At 57.7% G+C, this 16157-nt stretch overlaps 1 protein-coding gene across 1 annotated transcript; it reads right to left on the bottom strand.

The window, feature by feature from the left end:
- Nucleotides 1–1856: 1856 nt before the first annotated feature.
- Nucleotides 1857–9575, bottom strand: AQP8 (aquaporin 8). Its single transcript, XM_019541837.1, has 6 exons — nucleotides 9308–9575; nucleotides 8365–8622; nucleotides 4040–4166; nucleotides 3171–3385; nucleotides 2292–2426; nucleotides 1857–1966 (listed from the first exon to the last, which is right to left on the bottom strand). The coding sequence occupies exons 2-6, from the start codon at nucleotides 8613–8615 to the stop codon at nucleotides 1924–1926; spliced, it is 771 nt and encodes a 256-aa protein (XP_019397382.1). The 5' UTR covers nucleotides 8616–8622; nucleotides 9308–9575; the 3' UTR covers nucleotides 1857–1923.
- Between the last annotated feature and the right edge of the window lie 6582 nt (nucleotides 9576–16157).

The raw sequence follows: 16157 nt of genomic DNA on the forward strand, positions 1-16157 counted from the left end.
GCGCTGCCACCGGGGCCCAGGGCGGAAGAGGCAGCCCCGTCGTGGAGACGGGAGCCAGGTCACACGCGCGAGCGGGCCGGGCCGTGACGGCAGAGGCTTCGGGGGAATGAGGGTGCGTGAAAAAAGCAAACGAGACGAGGCGGGAACACGGCACCAGCAGCACCACGGTGCAGGCAGCGGGCCCTCCGGACCCCCCCCCCCGAGCCGGGAGAGAGCCTCTGCCTTCAGCTGGCCCAGCCACACGCGCACACACGCGGGGGCACACGCGCAGCGCCCGGGCTGCATGGCGGGAGAGGGGCCTTCCTGCCCCCCGCCCCCCGCCCGGGCGGCTGCGCAAAGGGGGCGCGGGGGGGGGGGGGGGGCCGGCGGGGGTTTCCGGGGGCGGCGGTGGCCCCTCTCCCCGCCGGGCCCCAGCGCTTCCTCGGACACGCGAGCACTACACCTTCTCAGTTAAATGCCTGTTGGGACTTAGTGCTGGGAAACAACGTGTTTTCCTCTAACCTCGTTCCTGGAAGCCGCTCAGGCGGAAACTTTCCAGAAGGATCCAGCCTGTGGCAGGCGCCCGGCACGGGACGCTGGGGGCCAAACTGTGAGACCGTGCAAAATCAGCAGCAGCACAAAGCCCTTCTGTGGCACCGTGTACTTTATTGGCCAAGACATCCCGCCGCGCCTTTGTGGAGCAGGTCAGCATCGCTCTTCCCATTATACGGATGGGTAAACTGAGGTATACAGGGGGTGACGTGATTTGCCCAAGTCCACACTGGGAGGCAGTGGCAGAGTTTTGCAGGGCACAGAGGCTGGAGCCAGGCGCTCCTGGCTTTCGCCCCAGCGCCACAACCGCGGGGCTCCCTGGCTCCCGCGCAAGCTCGGGCTCCGATTTTCTGTGCAAACCCTGTGCACTCAGCAAGCTGCCAGCACGGTGGGTCCGTCGCCAGCACACCTGAGCGTGTCACCGCACACACAGCCTGCGAGACGCTTACGCCGGCAGGACCCTGCTGTTCTCCCCGTTGCACAGGTGGCACGTGGCAGAGCAAGGACTCGAGCCCATGCCCCTGAAGCCCCGGGCAGGTGCCCTGGCCCCCGGAGCAGCGTGATGGCCCCCGAAGTGGCTGCCAGGGACCTGCTCCCTGCTGCAAAGACTGCTCCATGCACTGGCAGCCACGAGGGGCGCGGACAGGACCAGGCCCGGCCCCACGCGGCCGCGTGTCCCTGCGGCTCGGGACCGCTCGCTCCAGCATCCTCCGCCGGCCGGTCCCCGCCCCAGCGGCGCGGCGAGGCAGGAGCCGGCCCGTGGTGGCAGGAAGCGCGGGCCGCAGAGGGAGCATGCCTGGCTCGGGTGCCGGCGGGGAGGCCTCCCTGCCCGCGGGCCTGAGCCGATCCTTCAGCCCCTTTGTTCCCCTAAAGAGCTTCGGGGTCGGCCGCCCGGCGCGGGGACTCCCCCCGTTGCTCTGCTTTGGCTCGCCCCTTGGGGCTGACAACAGGCAGAGCCGTCGGCCGCGCTTGCCGCTGGCAAGAGCCGAGCCAGGCCCCCGTCTGCCGGAGCGGTGCAGCCCGGGGGGCCTCCCGCGGCCCCCGGAGCATCCTCCACGCCGGGGAGGCCGAGAGGCAGCGTGCTGGCAGAGCTGAGCCGCCGCGGCCGGAGCAAGTCAGTCCTGCCGGCCGGCCCCTGCACGCCTGCGCTCCAGGCTCCCGCCGCGGCTCGTCTGCCCCCCGGGCCGGCCAGCGCCCGGAGCCGTGGGGTGCAGCCACGTGGTCCCATCCTTCACGACGACCCCGCAGGTTTCCCCAGCTTCAGAGGCAAGTCCCGGCACCGCCGCCCCGCCGGCGATGCCACGGCCAGCGCGGGGGCAGGCAGAGCTTCCCGACCGGCAGGAACACGCGCGGGGCCACGGACCCAGCCGAGGCACAGCCCCGTGCCCGGTCTCACTTCAGAAACAGGCGGATTTCCCTGCCGCCGATCAGGAGCCTGGAGGGAGGAGAGCAAGGGTGAGTATCCGGGCCCAGCGCCTGCCCCCGCCAGCGCTTTCCGGCAGGCGAGCGGGGGCAGGCCGGATCCCGAATGAAGCCTGGCCCCAGACACCCCCCTTGCGCATGCTTCCGGAGTCCTGAGATCTGGCTCGGGGCCAGGGAGGGCTGGGCAGGCCCCCGCAGGGGCCAGGATGGGCTCCGCTGCTTGGCTCGGGAAGGGGGGCCAGGCAGAGGCGACAGCAGCCGGGGCTGGGACACGGGACCCCTCCACACCCCGGGCAGGCCGCCCTCCTCCTCCCTCCCCGCCGCGTCTCAGCACCTACCTTAGCAGCAGCCCCGCGATCAGGCTGGCTACCATGGGCCCCACCCAGTAAAGCCAGTGATAGTCCCAGTAGTTTGCCACCAGCGCTGGCCCGAAAGCTCTGGCAGGGTTCATGCAGGCCCCCGATACCGCGCCCCTAGGACAGAGGACACAGGAGCCACCGGTCAGCCGGCTAGTGCAGGCCGCCGCGGACACGTCGCTTCCACAAGCGACCGGCTCGGCCGCAAAGCCCAGGGAGCTGCCCCGGGCCCCGCAGCAGCCCGCGGCCCAGCCAGGCACATGCGGCCGGCCTGGTGACACGGGCCCGGCGGAGCGCGTGGGGCGCCAGCGCCGGTCCTCCCCCTCCGCACAGCAGAGACGTTTGCCCTGGCGCGCCGGGTGCGGGGGCCCTGCCGCAACCCAGCAGCCCTCGGCGTTCATAATTGCTGGCTCTCGTTATCCCCTGCAGGCAGCGCGCGCCCAGGCCGAGCTGGCTGGGCCTTTCCTCCGGACAGCAGCGAGAGCCCGCGGCGAGAACCAGCTCCCAGCGCCCCAGCCGCGCTCTGCTGCCGGAGCCAACGGTGCCAGCGGGGCTTTTATCCGCACGCCAGGACCCAGGGAACAGCTCGGCCTGGCTCGAGAGCCCCGGCCGGCCGGTCCCCGAAGGTCGGCTTTACTGGCACCTTCCCGCGCGCTCGCGCCACAAGCTCCCCACTGAGATTTCTGGCCGGTGCACGGTGCTGGACAGTCATGGAAGGGACAGACCGCAGAGCCTCTCCGGGAGGAGAGCGGTCAGACCGGTGCGCTTCCCCCGTGCCTGGGCCTGAACGGACACCTGTCTGCTCTAGGGACCGCGTCCAGGCTCCCCCTCCAGCTCTCCGGGGAGGCCGGGCCCACTCACCCGGCCAGGATGTCCGCCGTGACCGTGAAGCCGATGCAGAAGGGTGCCAGAGGGGTCTTGGTCTTCTCATTGATGGCTCCCATGCAGACAGCCAGGACCAGGAACAAGGTCATGACGATCTCGCCCACGATGGCCGCGGGGATCTGCTCGTCGGACGTGATGGCGGAGAAAGCCCCGCCCGTGGCATTGACGTATCTCTCACCCGCCGTCATGGCCTAAGAGAACGAGGCTTGGGCTTATTCCTCTGCACACGTGTGGGAGAGGTCGTGTCGGTCTACTCCCGGCATTTACTTTCTGAAAGTCCCCTCTAACTGCTCGCGCACACAGACCCTCAGCCCTGAGGTAACTGGAAGGGAGCCAGACCCCATCGATCCTAGCAAAGCTAGGAGGGAACTGTCCTCGTGCATCTGCCTAGTGGTTTCCAAAGGGCTGCTTGGGAGTCTGCAGACGCTGCTGTAGCCAGCACAGGATGTGAAGGCGGTTGCAGAACAGGACGCCGAGATCCCTGTGGCTGCAGAAGACGTCTGCGCGTGTCCTGCGTCACTAGCCCTTGCCATCAAGTGCCCATGAACAAGCCGGGTACCAGGGACGAGCACATCCCCGTCGGCAACAGGCACCCCTAAGCTCCCAGCAGGAGAGCGGGGTGTCAAACCCAGGCGTCCTGGCAGAGCCAAAACCAGAAGGAAGCCCAGTGGGCCTCTCCCCCGCCCGCTTGCTTAGCATGGCCCCAGCCTCATCCTAGCATCATGGGACAAGCTGGTATGGAGCAAGGCAGAACCCCCCAAACATGCCCTGGCCCGCAAAGGCCTGTGCCCATGGCTGTGATGACCCCCCTCAGATTAACCCTTTCTGCTCCCTAACAAGCATACCTTTGCCAAGGCAGCACCTATCGCCCCTCCGCACATCTGGGCAACCCAGTAAGGGAGGAGCAGCACGATGTTCAGCCCGCCGATCAGCCACGCCGCCAGGGAGACAGCTGGATTGAAATGGCCACCGCTGCAATTAACCAGAGAGAGTCGTTAAGAGGTTCGCCAGGGCTAGGAAGCTGACCTCCCTCAAAACCACACCTGGGGGTTGGGTTCAGGCCTCTTTAAACATCATGGTTTTTCAAACTCAGCGTCAAGGCAGGTCTGGGCGGTGTGTGCCGCTCGGAGGCTTTAGCCGGGCTGGTTCTGGACGTGGGATGAGGGGTAAAGCCAGGTGCCGCGCTGGCGGCCGGCCAGACATCAGAGCGCTGCAACCTGACCACAGCGCAGCTCGGCGGAGGTGGGGGCGGCCGAAACGGGATGGGGCGGAAGGGAGGTCGGGGACCGTTGCTGCCGGGCAGAGAAGGGCTTGCACGGACAGCTCCCAGCCCTGCACCTGCAGGTCTCGCAGCAGCTGACGGTGCCATCGCCGCTCAGCTATAAATAACCCGGGCGAGCTACCCCGAGAACGGGGCGCTGCGGTTTCCTCTCGCAAGAGGCTGAGGAAGCAGCCGCCGGGGTCAGAGGCGCTCTTCCTTGCTGTCTGCCTCTGCTTCCCCGTCAGGCACAGGCCGCTCTTTGCCGAGGCCCAAAGCCGGCATCCTGCCTCGGTGCTGAGCAAGGGCAGAATCTGGCCTGGAGATGCCCTGCCCGGCTCCCACCGCAGACGGCTGCCTAGCAAACCCTGCATAGGCTGCCTTTGGGTTTGGGGCCAATAGAAGGGCAGGGCAGGGCACCTGCATCAGGTCCCCTGGCATGCCTTCCTGGGACTCAGTATTCCCATCTGTGGAATGGGGACAGCATGGACAATACTGGCCTCTCGCAGACAGCGTGTTGGAGGGAGCGCCAGGCAGGAGTCCAGGGCTGCTCCAGCTCAAAGCACTGGGTGGAAGCAAGCACAGATCCATCCCCTAGACGGGACAACGGCCGACCCCCCTCGCAAGGGCCGCACCAATTTGACCCCAGTGCTCTCCGTCCACCCCGGTCGAGCCCGCTCCTGCGACAGCGCCTCGATCGCCTCACATGAAACAAATCCTAATTCCTTTTAATTAAAAGAGATTACCAGGGGAACGCTCATTAACGAACCCACTTCATAACCAATAAATCCTGATAATAAATTGCTGTTGAAGCTGCCGAGTCAGAGAGTTTAGGAACTATGATTATGTCTTATTCTTCGGCTTTAATTAAAGAGCTGTCTTGTGCGAGGAGCCGAAAGTGCTTGTCTTGTTTAGCCTAGTAAAACAAAGGTGGAACAGGATCTGATTGCTCTCTATATCTAAATGCACCGGGGAGAAGCACCTGGGAGGGAGAAGAGCTATTTGCACTGCAGGACAAGAGCAAACGGGAATTCGCTGGCCCTGAGACAGATGGGTCGGGAAGGAGAAGGACGTTTCCCCCCCCCCCAGAGAAAGCCTCCCGACTGGAGCAGCGAGGCTGGTCCAGCGGGAGGATTGGGGCTGGCTTCTCCCGGGCCCCGTGTCCGATTCCTCCTGGAGCCGTGGGCTTTCGTGGGTGTGAATTCCCACATCATCCTGTTGCGGTGGCGCCGAGTGTGCGAAGGATGGGCCTGACCTGGGGAAGGTTTCCCGGCTGGCGCTGTACTCTTTGCAGCGCCTGGCCCCCATTTGAGAAAGCACATTGGGGTTTGTGTCATTCGAGGCGAGGAACGGGGCCTTTAGGACATGCTTCCAGCTGCCAGTGCCTCGTGCTAACTGCTTGGCTGCAAGGAAGGTGAAGGCATACAGGGTTCAAAGGCACGAGGAAGGGGAATGGACCGCGAGCTCCTTTGGGGCACGGGCCTGAATAATCAGGATTGAGTTAGAGCCCCAGAACAGGCTGCAGGGACCTGCCGGGCCTGGCTGGGGAGGGGGAAGCGGTGACCTCAAAAGGTGAATTTCCCACCTCTGTTTCCAACCCAATGACACACGAAGTGGTCTCTGGCAGAGGTGGCAGCGCACTTGGGGGTGGAGGTAAATCGAGTCCAACACCCTGCACCCCAGTCGGGGCCGCTGGCACTCGGAGACCCCCCAGACACCTCTTCTAGCGCATCAGACCATGGCTCATCTAACCACCAGCGGGGAGAGTGCCAGGTCTACCACTGCTGTCACAAAGCCTGAGCCTTGTTTACACTCCTTTCCTCTGAATCCGGCAGCGGTTACCGAGGTCCTTGGCTTTCCCTGCCAACTTGCCTATACGTTAACCCACACGCAGATAACGCTGAACACACGCATGCACACACAGATAACGCTGAACAATAGCCCGTTAGCAATAAGTCACAAAACCCGGACTGCAGCCTAGTCTGTGGGGGGCATGCTAATCAGGACAGCCCCGTTTGCTCAGCCTTGTTGTTCTGTCCTGCAGACAAACTTCCCAACTTGATTTAGTCAGCACAGGCCGATGCTAAATTATTAACCTCACACCCCATGACCTGCTCCAAGCCAAATGACCCCAAAGGTCCGCCGCAAAGTGCAGGCACCACCTGCTCGGGTAGCCATGAACCCAGCGGAGGACCATCCCCTTCAGCACTGCGGAGTTTCAGTATCTCCTCTCCACCCTTTTTGGTCACTGGACGGCCCCAATCAGAGGCCGTGGACCTAATTTCTTTTCCCCCAACAGCTCTCTAGCCCTCATGGAAATAAGCGTCATGCCATATAATCACCTCCCGTGCCCTGCAACATCACTTTGCATTCCCAGGCCAGGTCCCCAGCTACTGTCCACCACGTTGCTCCAGAAAGAGCACCGGGCAGATGCTCCTTTTGCTCTGACCTAGAGGCTTTGCTGGAGGAATAAACGCAGAGACCAGGTGAAATCTTAAGCACCTAGAAGGGATGCCCCTGTGCCAGGGCAGGCAGCGGGCCCAGCAACTGGAGAAACAGCAGGGACTGGATCCTGTTTCTTCCTGCAGACAGCTAGTGCCCAGCTGGGACCAGAATGCATCCTAAAACCGTTCACTTCGTACAATGCACGTTCGCTCCCCGAGCACCTGCAGAGAGATGCATCTACTGGTTTGAAGCATCTCGGTGCTTTACTTCTCCTTTCTCCCACCGGTCTCACGGCACAAGGCAGCACGGCTGGGTTGTCCCTCATCGACAACGTCCCCGCTGCCCCCTCTGCCTGGAGGTGCCGGCGGCTGGGCAGCCACCCCAACCTGGAGCGGCAGGGTGAGGAGGGTTTTACCTCGCATGCTGAACAGACGTGATGGGGGGAGCATGGGATGGGAAGCCCGCAGTGCCCGGAGCAGCTCTGCACCCAAATCGGAGCTGGACAGGCTCACTTAGAGAATGGCATAAGTGCCAAAAAATGGCCTTTCAGAGAGACCCAGATGACTCGTGAATTCAGGCCCAACCTGGCAGATATCTGGCTAGGAACAGGATGCTTTGAAAAAGTGGAGAGGTCTCCTTTGCGTGGCTTTTAAAGGCAAGGCTCCAACCTGCCATTTTAAAAAGGGGGCGCTGGGAATTTCACTTCAATTAAAAAAAAAAAAGAAAGCCATAAAAAGGAGGGCTGACGGGATCTGTAACCTCCTACCCGACCACAGGAAGAAGCCTTTCAGACAAGACTGACCGAGGTGTTTTGGGCTTGTCCTGTGCTGGAGTTTTTTCCTCAATGCCTTGATTTGGTCATTAAGTCCAGTGAATCTCCTAGTTGGACTGTTCTGCGATCCAGCTTTCTGGACCTCAGTTTGCCGAGCTGTGAAATGGGCATCTGACCAGACACCTGCCTTTGCAAAGCTCTTTGAGAGCAAAGCATCAGGCTGGGAACCAGTGCACCTCACCAGCCATGTCCCTGCTCCATGCCTCTGCTTCCCCCGCAGCCTTTATCCCCCGCCTTTGTGTGGGCTGCAGGCTCTTCGGGGCAGGAGCTGCCCGTGGACAGCCCCTTGCTCAGAGAACCTCTGACCTCAGCTGGGCTCTCAGGTCACTACCGTGGGGCAAGCCACCATGATCCTTAGCTTCGGACAGGATTGTGAGAATCACAAAGAGGAGCATTTTTTGTAAAATATGGTAAAACAAAGAATTGCAAGGAGCGATGGAAAACAAGTGAGGCAGCCTGTCTGTCCGTCTGTCTGCCCACCCAGCAGCAGACGTAGCTCCGAAACAGGGCCTGCCCATGCTCCCTTCCAAGGGGCTGTGGGGTTTTCTGCTTTGGATCCACTTACCTGGATGGCACCGGTAGCCTGCTGGAAACCCACCCGCCCTCCCCACCCCAGAGCCACACAGACCCCATACCTGATATTGCCCAAAAAGGCGATGTTGAGCCCCAGAGCCAGCCCGTGCGCCAGCGCCGGCTGCAGCCGCCCCGTGCTCTCCACGTTCTCGATCACCGAACAGCAGGCGATGAAGATGAAGAGGGTAGAGCCCAGGAGCTCGGCTATGCAGGGCTGGACATACACCTCATACCAGTGAGGCTGCAAGGGTTTGTGCTTGCCCTCGATTTCCACCTCCTTTATGGACATGCCACCGAACTCTGCATCAGCCATTGGCGACCTGAAACCAAGCAGGCAGCGCTGAGGGGTGGCTGGGCACGGCCCCCGACCTGCCGCGAAGGTGGCAGCCAGAAGGGGGTCAGACCAATGGGGCACGAGCCCCCCAGGTTAGCCCTTCCAGGGGCTGCAGACTGCGAAAGCAGGCAGCACTCGGTTTCCGATCTTCACGATGTGCTTCCACAAGGCGAAGGCATGTCACGCAGCCCGCGAGAAACACAGGCTCTTCCATTCCCAAGTCAGCAAAAAGGGGATGGAAAGGCAAACCCCCTCTGTTTTTCTAAGGCAATTACTGTGGAGGGTTTTTTGGTAAAATATCTATCTATCTATAGAGATATATATAGACGGACAAATAGATAGATATCTACAGATGTCAATATATCTATAGATATAGATGTATGTGTATATATATCTATATATCTATATAGATCTCTCCCTCTCTCTCTCTCTCTCTATATATATATAGATATCTATATGTCTGTACACACACACACACACACCCCTTCTAGTCACTGATCATTGCCTTCTTACCCCACCACGAGAACCTGTTACGATACTTGCACCCGTGGAAATGCGCTCCGACACACCCGCCTGCAAGGCATCATCACCCTCAAAACCCCTTGTCTCTTAGCCCAGGCTCCGAATGCAGGGCTTAAAACTCAGTTCACCCATGGTGTGGAGGTACTTACGTTTGGAGGGTGCAGCTCTGCCCCAGGTACTGATGCCAGCAAAACCTCGGTAGGTAATGAGTGCTGGGCTCCTTGAGGAATGGGTTACTTATCTCTCGGGAACACCCGAATGCTCCCTACCTGACCTGCACAAGGGGATGGCTTTTAAAAAATTGGACTGGATTTGCATTGTAAAAAAAAAAAAAAAGCAATAAAATGCGATAGGCCGGCCCATAGATGTGTCAACTCTATTTATCTCCATGGCTCCGTGGTTCAAGGATTCGTTAGGGAATCCTGCCAAGTTGGAAAACGTGGCTTGTTTCACAGTTCAAACTGCTGGGGACACACCGTATCAGAGGCACAATTGGCCTGACGCACGGGGCACCTTGGGCTTGGTTTTGTTGGAGCTAAGCAGTGCATGGGATCGCTGCCTGGCTGGGAGCAGGGGCCTGAGCAGTGCACGTGCTGGGGCTCTTATCCCTTGCTAAGTCCTCTGCCCATCATTACATTCATGAAAGTGGCTCCAGCGAGAAGAAAAATAGCCCCTTTGTGCACAAATTGGTCCGGGCTGGTGTCCCTCGCTCAGAAAAATTCCCAGCAGCTCTCGTGGAGCTTTGAGCAAGGAGCTGATCCGAGCCCAGAGCCTTGGCCGGGCTTTGGGGAACATCAGAGGCTTCTTTATCCCTCTGCGAGTGCTGAGGGCCCCTGACAAGACCAACGTCCTCAGACAACGCGAGGTGAAGAAGGGCTTCTCCCCATCTCCTTGCTGCAGGTGGGGACCTGAGGCACAGGGAGATTAAGTGACTTGTCCAAGGGCACACAGGAAGCCTGTGTCTCAGCCCTGGATCACACCCAGCTCTCTGAAGCCCAGCCCTGAGTCTCCTCCACGAGACCATCCGTCCTGCCTTGCCGGCCTCTGCACCTCCCTCCAGGGCTCAGCCACCGGAGGAGAGTCCCCGGCCCCCGGGTGACCACTGCAGGCCAACGTGGATGGTGAAAGAAATGCAGAGCCCCAAGGTGGCAAAGGTCTGGGGCATGATGCTGGCACCTCTAGGACGCACAGACAAGAGGCAGCTGCTGCGATGAGAGGTGGATAGGGGCGGGAGAAGCAGGCCTTGAGCAGACCGCTCGTGCCTCTGCTCTGGCGGGGATGTCAAACATCCGGGTGGAACGTGAGCACGGGGCTGCCCTGCCCTCTTGAGCAATCGCGTGCAGTCCCGACTGCTTGTGGCGGGTAATGAAGAAGCCTGGTTTATGGGTCTGTTTTCTCTGCTAAGTAAAGGTAAAGAATCCCAGGGAGGTTGTTACGAGGTTTGCACAAGGCTGCGGGGACGGGCAGGAAATTTCCACTAGCCCGGCTTCAAGGGACAGGGCAGGCTGCGGGCACCGGTGGGTCAGCACGGAGGGGACGGAGGCAAACCCTGCCCCAGCGCATCCGAAGCAAGATCCAGCTCTTCGTCACCTCTTCCCTGAGACCCCGGGTCTTTTTGTCCATGCGCAGCAGTGGTCCTCAACCCCTCTAGACTCCAAACCCCCCTTGGAAAATGCCAGCTCTTTGCTTTCACTCATTTTTCACTATGAAAAAATCACAGAGCTACGCTTCTATCGCAGAGCCCAGATAGCCCAGGGTGGCTCTGACCCTAGGGATTCCTCTTCGAAATCTCAAGGTCTACTTTGTTTGGCACACCTAATCGTGCCGGTAGTGCATGACACCCCACAACAGCCCGGCTGAGAACAACTGGCACTAGACAAACGAGCGACAAGCCGGGGCCGATTCAGGCAGCCTGCCTGGCTCGCCTTGTAGGCCCAGAGGAAGCTGTGGCTCCCAGAAAGACACTCCTGCCCCCATCTAATAAACAACAGCAGCTCAGTGCCTTGGCTGGGGTCTGCGCCACCGCGTCACCCTGGCCTCTCACCTGCCTGCACCCCCCGCATTATTGCTTAGATAAGGGGTCTTCCTATTTGCAATCTATGTGAAAGCCTGAGCTGCCTTCAAGAGACTCATGCTTGCTTCTTGTCTCGGGATAATCTGTCACAGATAAGCGGAAGAAATGCTTAGGACCGGGCCCGTGTTTGTCACTAGCACTCTGCACACAAGGGCCGTGGCATCAGCCTCATTTTACAGAGGACCTGAGAGGCAAAATAACTTGCCTAAGGGCAATGAGCAGGGCAGTGGCAGAGCCCAGTCAGGCTCAGGTCTGGCAAGCACCACTGCAACGCACTATCCACGAGGCGACAGGTATGGGAAGGGGCCAAAGCAAAGCGATGGATCAACCCAGGGCCACTTCACCGGAGTCACGTGGGGGCACAGCTGCTGCAGGGGGGAGAAGAAGCAGACCCCTGGAGCCTCCCCAGAGGCAGCGATGGCTTCAGGCCCCCCTAGGTCCCAACTCCCATGTGGGATCGGCGCAGCAGCCTTGCCTTGTTGAAGCTTTCCTTGTGCGTGGTTTTTTTGGAACATGCTGAGGAAATGCTCTGGCGTTGCACGACCGCCGCTATCGCTCAGCACAGGCCGGGAAGCAGAAACGCGACAGAGAGGGCAGATCTGAGGACGATCTCGCAGGGAAGTTCACACGTGAGCTCAGCTCCAAGTGCTTCTGCAAACTGTCCAGAGCACCCGAGTCCACCAGGCTGAACTGGACTACCCCGAGACCAGACGCTCTGGTGAGACGGCAGCACTGCTGGTGCCCGTGCCAGTCCCGGGATGGATCCAGCCAGGCCCCTTCCCAGCCCAGACATGCAAGAAAAGCATCAGGCAACAGTAAAGTCACTGTCCTCTCATTCCTCTTCCAGCTGGAAAATCAGAGGAGACGGCTGCTGCGGGGCACACCTGTGCAGGCCCTCCTCCGGCCAGCAGCCACAGCAAAGTGCCTCCACTGAATGAGGCAGACAAGAGTCTTTGGGTAAATGTGATCATCTTTTATTAGACCAACTCTAACAATAGTTGGAAACATCCTTCTTTGAACATTCAGGTGGATTACAGGGCCCCATTCAAACCACTCACCCATGGTAGTTACTGCCCACTTCCAGGCCAACAGAAATTTTTCCAAATAAAGTTTTTGGGGGCGTCAAAAATGGCTTTGTTTTGAAAAACTGGTCCATCCTGTGGGAGAAAAACCCATTTTCCAAGTTCTCCCCTTTTTCATAAGTGTATTTTCCTCCTGCCTGTGCTTTTGGGACCAGTGAAAAACTAATCAAGTTTACTGCAACATTTCTGGCTTCCTGAGAACCAGCTTGTAATGACATGAAAAATGCAAAAAAAGACAAAAATGTAAGACAGACGGCTGGACAGAAAGCGGGGTGCGAAACTAAAACAGGTCACATTCAAACTCTTCGGCAAGAAAAGAGCTTTCAGTGGGATGAAGAACAACTCTCTGAACTGCTTCTCTTATTGTTATCTCTTGCTGTTGACCAAACTTTGAAACCTCTTTCAAACCCAGCAATTGCCATTAATTAACCTCAGTTAGTACCTGGGGGAGTTGCTTACATACTGCGCAACTGATAGGGAAGGGGCTGTGGGAGATGCAGGGAGATCAAACAATACTTGAGGGAAATACATAATTACGTGGCAAATACGCTGATGACCTACTGCAGCGAGATCCCCAAAGAGCACTTACATCTGAAGTGGATCTCATTTCAAATGAGAACAGGACTGGAAAACAACTCCAAGAAAGCACAAACGGTCCCCGGAGACCAGTGCACAGATTGGTCTGTAGCTACCAATAATTATAGCGCATAATTAAATAATATCAAATATTGGCCAACCAGTTGAATCAATGTGATTTTAATGGCCTGTGCTGGCAGTACAGTATTTTCCCACATTATCAAGGACCGCTTCCACCGCGGAAGCACAGATGACTTGATCCAACCACGCACGCAAGACAGCAAACAGAAGGGAGATTAAGGGCAGGAAGCAAGTCACCAAGCCGGAATTCGGTCCGGGCGCAGACGTTTTCATCCCCGCTCCAACCAGAAGTGCCAAGAAACGAGACTGGACATTATTCCCTGCTTATCAACATCAAACCTCTAGCGCCCCAGCAGCGCTGACCACTAGCGGCTGCACGCCGGCCGATGCGTGGACTGGTTCTAGGCAGACTTGGAGAGAAAACCAATCGCGCTGTGCTGGTGCCAACATACCCCGCAAGTGTCCGGTCCAAGTAACACCATTGCTCTTGACTTCAAGTCACTGCTTCGGGAGGGCTGTGGGTAGAATAAATACTAGTGCACGTGTTTCCATTAGGGCCTGAATGGGATTTGTATTGTTATCCCCAGTGCAGTAAGCCGGGGTTCAGTTTTACAGCTGAAATAGGGCTTTAGCCACGTCAGGAAGGAGAAATCCGGTTATTTGGCCCCAGCAGTCTTTCCTGCCCAGAGCAGAGGGGCTGGACCCCATGACCTCACCAGGCCCCGTCCAGCCCTAAACTTCTGCGAATCTGTGAAATCCCCGGCATCCTCCCCAAACAGACAGTGTCGCGTCTGCGCGCGGGGAACGGATTCCCTGAGAATCTGCAAAGGAATCAAGTCAGTTTTTTGCAAGACAATTGAATTCATTTTGACACTAGAACACGTAAAAGGAGAAGCAGCCCAGTAAATGAATCCTTAAAGGGAGGCAAATCTCATTTGGAGCAGCAAGCACTAGTCAAATTCACGTGGCTCGTGCCTGGTGTCACCAGAGGTTTGTCCGGATCATCACCACCTTCACCCTTGAATTCCCTGCATTTTGTGTGGGTGCTAGCTAGTTAGCATAACGACATCAGCCCTTGGATGCGTGTTCCCCTAAGCGGCCCGTATGCTTTCCCAGGGGCTTTTTGGGGGAAATGATGCTAGGGGAAGCAGCAGCGACCTTCACTCTTTTGTTTAAGGAGGCCATGACTATGCCAGGAATCAAACAGGTTCTTTCCCCATGCAATACATCTGGCATTTGGCAGCTAAACTCATTTACAATAAGCTTCTGACTTGTGTAGTAGGGCTGTGTACAAACCAACAGAGTTAGGCAAAGGCGTGGGGCTGGGAACAGGCAAATCTGTTCCCATTAGCAGATATTTATTTTCTCCTTGTTTGTGCTTGCACTGTGTGTGGGGATTTGTTAAATAAGCCACAACAGCAACTGTGTCATTTTGGAAACAAAATATTCAGATAAAACAGAAGACACAGCCACCCAACGAAGTATCCCTCTTGGGAATTACGGCGCAACGATGTACAGTTGCAAAGAGTGACCCTACCCTTTCAGAGGCACCGCCAAGGTGAAAACCTCTCCATCCAAGCAGGCATTTCTAGGCTTTGCATTGAAAATATCCTGGATCCCGTACACCTGCAGGCAGCTCCCTGTGCCTCGCCTCCGGGTTCTGGCATAGCTGGTAAGACCCGGATCCAGCAAAGCCCTTTGGTGCATGCTTACAGCTCAGCACGGCTCCAGTCCCATTAAGACTTAAGCACAAGCCTAAGTCCTTTGCTGAATATCGGAGGATTCGCACAGAGAGCAGCACTGAAATGTCTACAGAGATCCATGGGGGACCCTCTTCCAACAGATCCATTTCTCTCACCTGTGCTGCCTCTCTAGCAGGGGGTCTCTTTTGATCCTTGGGGAGGAGGTTCACCACCCCCTGGCTTCAGCTGATAGACATTTTAAGGAAAAGGTGCCTTCCACTGAGGCAGCTGCAGCGTGCCCTCTGAGCAAAAGGCACATCCTTCCACCTGCTGGTAGCTCCTCACCCTGGCCAGGGAGGGGGATGCCAAATGCTAACACAGACAGAGGAATCCATGTCAAAGCTACTACAAAGCACGGCAAGCCAAGCTGGCAGACAGCAGAGCAGCCTCTGGCTTGTGTCCTTGCAAAGGGCTTGGGGCCACCTGGCTGTTAGTTAGGAGGACCTGATCCGGGGCATGATTCATTTCCCTAATATTTGGGACCAGCTGCACGGTCAGAGGCAGCGAAACAGGCTGGGGAGGTCCAATCGGACAAGGAAGGGCTGATGCAGAGGGGAGATGGGGCACGGATGCAGCAGATGCACGGATACGGTCCCGGTGCTGCTTTTGCTTTTATAGCAGGGTTTGCATTCGGCACCCCTGCACTTTGTGGTAGAAGCAGCACCAAGGAGGAGCCAAGCCCATTCGAGGGGTTGTCTGTATGGGGCGTTACTGCAGAAGAGCCGATGAGCTGTGGTCTGTGCAGGACAGCGCTCTGGGGGACACAAATTCCAGGTCTTTATCCCAGCTCTGCTGCAGAAATGGACTGAGCCGAACTCAGATCAGGAGCTGTTCCTGCAGAGTCAGAAAATCCTCCCTCCCCAGGACATAGGGCATAGGCATGCAAATCGCTGAGAAGTAGAAGGGGACAGGCATTTACCCCATCCCTGCCTGTGCACATGCTCTTTTCCCGTGGTAAGTCCAAGCCGGCCTCCAGTGCCCTTGGTCTGCAATGACAAGAGATGCATTACTGGAGATAGCTTTAGGTTACCACGGGGTAAGGGTATGAATGCAAGCAGTCCCCAGAGTAGCCAGGTAAAGCCCCACTCTCCCTTTACCCCTCAGTAACTTGTTTGCATGCCCTTGCCTTTACTTGGGAATAATTCTTCAGCTTTGGATCCACCCCAGCCCTTAATCCAGATAAGATCCCCTGAATCCTAGGCCAGCCCTGACTAATGCTAAGGTTGTACTGACAAGCATGCTCTGTATTCCCGGCACATAATCTAAAAGCCTATTTCAACCAGCCTGCTGACAATTCAGCCTAAATACTTAACATATTTTCTTTAACAAGATGCATTTTAAACAGCAATAAAAAAAGAAGGTAAAGGCAACTCACTTGACACCATCTTATCTTTATATACATTTATCTTAGACCAATAATCCAAAGGTTACATAACCATTATTG

This window comes from Crocodylus porosus, unplaced genomic scaffold (assembly GCF_001723895.1).
Source record: "Crocodylus porosus isolate Cpor-Errol unplaced genomic scaffold, CroPor_comp1, whole genome shotgun sequence".
NCBI lineage: Eukaryota > Metazoa > Chordata > Crocodylia > Crocodylidae > Crocodylus > Crocodylus porosus.

What these genes read in the sequence shown, in the direction of transcription:
- AQP8 (XM_019541837.1), bottom strand. Translation starts at nt 8,615, where the DNA reads ATGGCTGATGCAGAGTTCGGTGGCATGTCCATAAAGGAGGTGGAAATC. An exon ending in GCCTTTTTGGGCAATATCAG is followed by an intron (nt 4,167 to 8,364) that starts GTATGGGGTCTG and finishes GGTTAATTGCAG; the next exon opens with CGGTGGCCATTTCAATCCAG. An exon ending in ATCGCGGGGCTGCTGCTAAG is followed by an intron (nt 1,967 to 2,291) that starts GTAGGTGCTGAG and finishes TCCTCCCTCCAG; the next exon opens with GCTCCTGATCGGCGGCAGGG.